The sequence below is a fragment of the Lactuca serriola genome, chromosome 8 (genome assembly GCF_051521515.1).
Source record: "Lactuca serriola cultivar US96UC23 chromosome 8, Lser_US96UC23_V15, whole genome shotgun sequence".
NCBI classification, from domain to species: domain Eukaryota; kingdom Viridiplantae; phylum Streptophyta; class Magnoliopsida; order Asterales; family Asteraceae; genus Lactuca; species Lactuca serriola.
In genome coordinates this window covers 140,410,508-140,416,525 of record NC_136415.1, presented here as the reverse complement: position 1 = coordinate 140,416,525, position 6,018 = coordinate 140,410,508, and the positions used below count along the sequence as shown (strand labels likewise).

At 32.3% G+C, this 6,018-nt stretch overlaps 1 protein-coding gene across 1 annotated transcript; it reads left to right on the top strand.

Moving 5' to 3' along the window:
* The first annotated feature begins 3,554 nt into the window (after positions 1-3,554).
* Positions 3,555-5,584, top strand: LOC145069372 (rho-N domain-containing protein 1, chloroplastic-like). Its single transcript, XM_079016291.1, has 2 exons — positions 3,555-3,685; positions 4,377-5,584. The coding sequence occupies exons 1-2, from the start codon at positions 3,646-3,648 to the stop codon at positions 5,444-5,446; spliced, it is 1,110 nt and encodes a 369-aa protein (XP_078872417.1). The 5' UTR covers positions 3,555-3,645; the 3' UTR covers positions 5,447-5,584.
* The last annotated feature ends 434 nt before the right edge of the window (positions 5,585-6,018 follow it).

Genomic DNA, 6,018 nt, shown 5'->3' with positions numbered 1-6,018 from the left:
CCTAAGAACCAACTAATTAAGGGAAATTCTTGTCAAAACACGGAATGACATAAGCTGTAATTCTCACGAAATAGAAGGTTTACTATGTATCATTTAACATATCTATTCAGATCTGATTTCATGCCTCTAGATCATGAACTACCAGAGTTATCAACTCAACATATCTATTCAGATATGGTCGGATTTTCACCGAAAGCCTCCAGATCTGCCATCAACGACCACCGTCACCTCCAGATCTGACCTCTTCCTCCATCGTTGCTCATAACCACAACCTCTTTTCACCACTGATGATGACCACCACCAGCCTCTATCATACAAGATATGTGTAGACCTGGTCAGATTTGCATAGATCTGATCAGATCTGAAATGTAGAGCGATTTCATAAAGCTTTTTGTTTTCCGGCGAGCTTCCTCACCTCAGATTGTCCGGAAAAATCACCAGTCGCCATCAAATTCTCGGATCTAACAAAATATGCACTGATTTATCAGATCTGGTCATGTCTGATGTATTTAGTGCATGTTCAGATGTTAATATACCCGTTTTTGTTCCAGAACACTTGTTTTTTCTCTGGTATTTCCATCATATGAGAAATCTCAGTCTCATCCTTACCAGATCTGTTTTTTGACCACATTCCCCTTCTTTACAACTCACATTCTTCTATTTTTCTCTGATATTTAGTCAAACACCACCTGATTTTAATCAGATCTAATGTGTTTATCTATTTTCAGGTTAGATAAGGTGTTTGTATGAATGGTATTTCACGATGGCCAATGTCGGTTCCATCACCGTATCAGATCTGGTCTCCGGTGATGATGTTTTCATAAGAAAGTTCTGCAAAAAAAGAAGCACACAAAGTGCTTGATGAAATGCCTCAATGGAATTAGGTAAGTTATTAAGTTGTGAATGCTACAATGAAGTTTTTTTAGAGTTTAAACAGTGAATATGGTAAATTAAGCTATGAATGAGTGTATAAATTGTTAATATAATATCATCTTATATATCTGATCAGATCTGGTGTTTTATGGTGATTATGCATCTGATGTGTGTGGTGCACACAAAGTGTTTGAAATGTCTCAACCAAATTCAGAAAGTTATTAAACTATGAATATGTGTTTTTAATGTATTAATTTATGAATATGTAAGTTATTAAGTTGTGAATGTGTATTTTTCTGATGCACTAAGTTGTGAATTAGTGTCTGCAATATTGAATTAAGTTGTGATTTAGTGTTTGAAATGTTGAACTAAATTGTGAATTATGATTTTTTATCCAGATTTGGTTTTTGAGGGAAGGATGTTGGCGTTGTTTATATCGGTGGTTGACGGTGGCGATGATTGATGGTGACATGTGGTAGTTGGTGGTATTGATGGTGGTGGTGATGGTAGAGTAGGGATATATTTCTATTTCTCACTCATCTTCTTCGTTGATTTCAGATAAGTTATCCTCTTTTATGATTCACGTATATGTTTTTCTTTTGATGTTGGTTTCTGAAATATAAGATAATTTGTACATGTATTAAACTGTGAATGGGCTGTTTAGTACACTAAAATATGATATTATACTTGTAAATGATTTATGAATGTATTGTAATAAACTTTGAATTTTATGTATTAAGCTATGAATTTTATTCACAACTTAATACATTAAATTCACAGTTTAATACATATAAATGTCTCTAGATATGAACATATAAATATAAGTTTTAGTTGAAAATATGGTTGTGAATATATAATTTTTAGGTATTAAATTGTGAATTTATTGTATTAAACTGTGAATTTTATGTATTAAAATGTGAATCGATTGCATTAACCTGTGAATTTTTTCTGAATATTCTATATGCTTCTTTGAGAAGAACGAAGCATTATACACATATATGATTTTCTTTAATTTAAATAAATTATATATAATTTAAACTATGAATATTATGTAACTTAAACTTTGAAATAAGCACTAGTCTCTAAACCTAAAAGTTTAAATGTAAGTTTTAAGTTAAAAATATAGAATTATGTGTATTAAATTATTAATTTATTATATTAAGTTGTATTTTATGTATTAAATGGTAATTAACTGTATTAAATTGTGAATTTTTTGTAAATTTTGTGTTAAAATATGAATTATTGATGTATGAATTTTTGTATTATTTGTCTTGTGACTATAGTTATTATGTATCTGTATACATATGTAAATATGCATTAGTTTTTATAATTGTTTTGTACTAAATTCAAAACGAGTGAATAAATAAGTTTATTAAATTGTGAATGTAATATTTAAGTTGTAAATGTTTGACTTCATATACAGATCTGTATTTGGATAGAAATATGGTCGAGACGCTGACATAGGTGGTTGGTGGCGGTCTGTGATGGTAGTGGTAGTGGTAGAGTTTGAGTTTGACTTCTCTAAAATTGTAAATTAGTGTAAAATGGATTGTATTAAGCTGTGAATTAAGTGTATTAAACTGTAAATGGACTATATAAAGTGGTATTTCGTATAATTTTTGTGTTAAAATATAAATGAATGTATGAATAAATATATTAGATTGTAAAAATTACGATTTTGCCATTTTTTTTACCAATAAGAAAAAAATCAGGATTTTAACATATTTAATATTAGTCATAATATATGTTTACTAAGAAAATGAGGGTTCTTAACCTTTTTTGGTTCTCATTTGAACCACTCCACACACACACACACACACACACACATATATATATATATATATATATATATATATATATATATATATATATATATATATATATATATCCTTTGCTCTCTATTTGGTAACAAAACCACCACCCTTAGATATGCGTCCGAGTATTGTGGAGATTGGTGTTGATTGTTGGGTTTGAGTTCTCCATATTTGAGTTCTAGAAAATTATCCATGAAATAAGGATCCTCAATATCATCTGCAGAGATAGCTTCTTCTCCATTCTCAAACTGAAATGCCAAATCAAGAAAGCGATTAAAAGAAAAGGAGGAAGAAATGATATAAAACTTTTTAGCCATAATATTTCTAGATCCATCGCCTTCATGATTTTCCTCGTTTAAAACAACAAAACCTACAAAAGCTTCATAAGAATGATCTTCAACCAACATGGGTTTCAATTTCAGATCTAAATACATATCTGAATGGGTTCTCGATTTGTGAACTGTTTGAGTTTCAAATCTGAATACATGTTTTGGGGTTTGAATGTTGATATTTAATAATCAGATTTATGGTTCGTCAATGGTTGTGGTGGTGGAGATTGATGGTGAGTGGCGGTGGTTTCTTTAGGGTTAAAGCAGAAAGAAAAAAAATTATAATTAATAAATAATAATCGATAATTATTCTGAGTAAAAAATAAATGAAAAAAGAAATCGATAAGGGTAATACAACCATTTCATATTGTCAGGGACTAAACCTACAAGAAAAAACAAACCAAAGACTAAATTTACCGCCACACAAAACGTGCGTTTTGGTATATACACGAGGGACCATTGATGTAATTTACTCTAAATGATTTTTATATAAATAAAAAAATTCTCTTGATTTCCAAATTTACCCCTCCACAAAAGACTTATTACAGAAGGCCCAAAGGGTTCTCCCTCCCGACCTCTAAAGTGCAAAACCCCAACCTACATCCCCAAAAACCTCTTTACTCGACCAAATGTTGCCGGCGTCTCATTTCGTCTCTCATGGCCTCACCGGTAAGCTTCTTATCCCTTGTCGTTTTTCAATTCTGTCTCCGAACTTCTCCTCTACTGGTACATACTGAATTTGTGTATATGGTCGTTCGCTCTACTTTCTCTATGTAATTTCTACTTTTCACTAGGGCATAATTCTCTCTTTGTCATGAAGTTTTTATGTTTTCTGTATAAAATTTCTTTCTAGTCTATCAGAGAGACTGTTCATTCCATTTTACGATATCATGGGTTTTAGGATATAATTTAGTGTGCCCTGTTATTACGTGTTTGTATGCCTTCTGTTCGATGAAATGACTAAATGAAATTACGATCTGAACTTACGTTCAACCGTAACCAGTGATATTTGTAGCGTCTGTAGCAAGAGTTCTCTTGCATCATATGCTTGCTTTAGTGGAAATTCTTAAACCCTCTTCCGAGAGTAGGAACTACACTTTCTGAAAACAAAATCGTTGTTCACGACCATAAATTTTCAATATATAACACTTCTTCTGAAGTTAAACATTCATTTTACTTTATTACTTTTCTCAAAGGACCAAAAACTCATGACAATTTATCTTCCTGTCCTTGCGTGTTTGTATACCAACTGTTCGATGAAATGACTAAATGGCTAAATGCAATCACAAGTAGCCAATCCCTTTGTAGGTTGAACTCTAAGAATATGTTATGTATAATATTCTATATGGTTTATCCTCAGGTCATGGAGCTTCAGATGGCAGGTGCTTAAGGTTATCCACAATATCACCATGTCCCTCTTGTAAAGACTATATAAAGTTCCCACAGGTGAAGGTTCTATCTTCCGGATATACTTCCAGGGGTACAATCTCTTTCATCTGCAATGCAAATTCTAGTGGTCAAAGAAGAAACCCAGACTTTTCAAGACAAAACCGACAAGGGTATTCAAGAAACAAGAACAGGAACACCGAAGACCGAGATGGAATCGATGGATTCGAAGATTCCGAACCTTTCACTTCAAAAAATGGACCCTCATTCCTTTCCAACTCTTCATCTCCTTCCCCCAAATTCCATTCCGCTGCAACTCCTGGACCAAGGGAAAGAGAAATTGTGGAGATTTTCAGAAAAGTCCAAGCCCAACTCCGGGAACGAGCTGCACAAAAGGAAGAGAAAAAGGTGGAAGATTCACAATCACAAGGACACAATAAACAGAACGAAACTGTGGATTCCCTTCTTAAGCTGTTGAGAAAACACTCTGTTCAACATGGAAAAAGCAACAGCACAAACAACAGCAGAAACAATAGGGATTTTGTTCTAGACCACAATCCTGATCATAATAACACTTCATTTTCAGAAGATAAAAACCTAAAAGACTTGAATTCTGAAACCAGTGTGATCCAGTCTTTCAGACCAGCATCAAACTTCCAACGAAGGTCTCCAGTTCCAAAGTTCAAATACAGGCCAATTTTATCGGGTCAAGAAACGGAAGAAGCCATAAATGAGCCCGACCCGATACCTGAAATCAAAATGGAAACCGGGCCTGGGCCTGAGCCTGAGCCCGAGGTTGAAAGTGAGGTGGTATATGGTATTGGTGGGTTTGATGAAAGTTCAGATGATGAAGCTTCTGATATTGAAGATACTGCTGATGATGATGATGATGATGATGATGATAATGAAGAAGTGAATGTGATTGAAGATAATGATTTGAGTAGCATGAAGTTGGTGGAGCTAAGAGCAGTGGCTAAATCTAGAGGTATAAAGGGGATGTCAAGGCTGAAGAAACAGGAGTTACTGGAGTTGTTGAGTAGTTGAGAGCTTATAATATTATTATGTTTATGATTTATGATATCATATACTATAGAATTTGAGTTGTTCCTTGTTTAAATTTTCATCTTCATAGTACGTGTGCTTAGTTGGGTTTGTCTACTATCAATTAAATTTTTTGGGATATTGTTGATAGCTAACGAAAATATGTTATTGGAAAGTGTGTTTTAAAAAACGTACAATTTGGTTTATTTCACATATGGAGTGCATACTTTTGATATAAACATAATATAAGGCTATAATGATTGGTCTACAATGTGCTTATTTAAAAAGTGGGTTGACTTCCTAACATCCCTACTAATACTTGCTCTATGGAGGAAATATCCACAACTTCATATTCTCTAAATATTTGTATTTTTTATTTTTTTTATATACTTAATTTTAATAAAAATACGAGATTTTTAAAACAAAATTAAAAGTACATTACTAAAAGTGAAAATACAAATTTCATTAAAAAACTTAAAAAAACATAAAATAAAAAAATAATATTATATTTAAATTAAACATTACATTAAAACCTAAAAATTAAAAATCCTTATACTTGTCTTTCATCTAGTGTT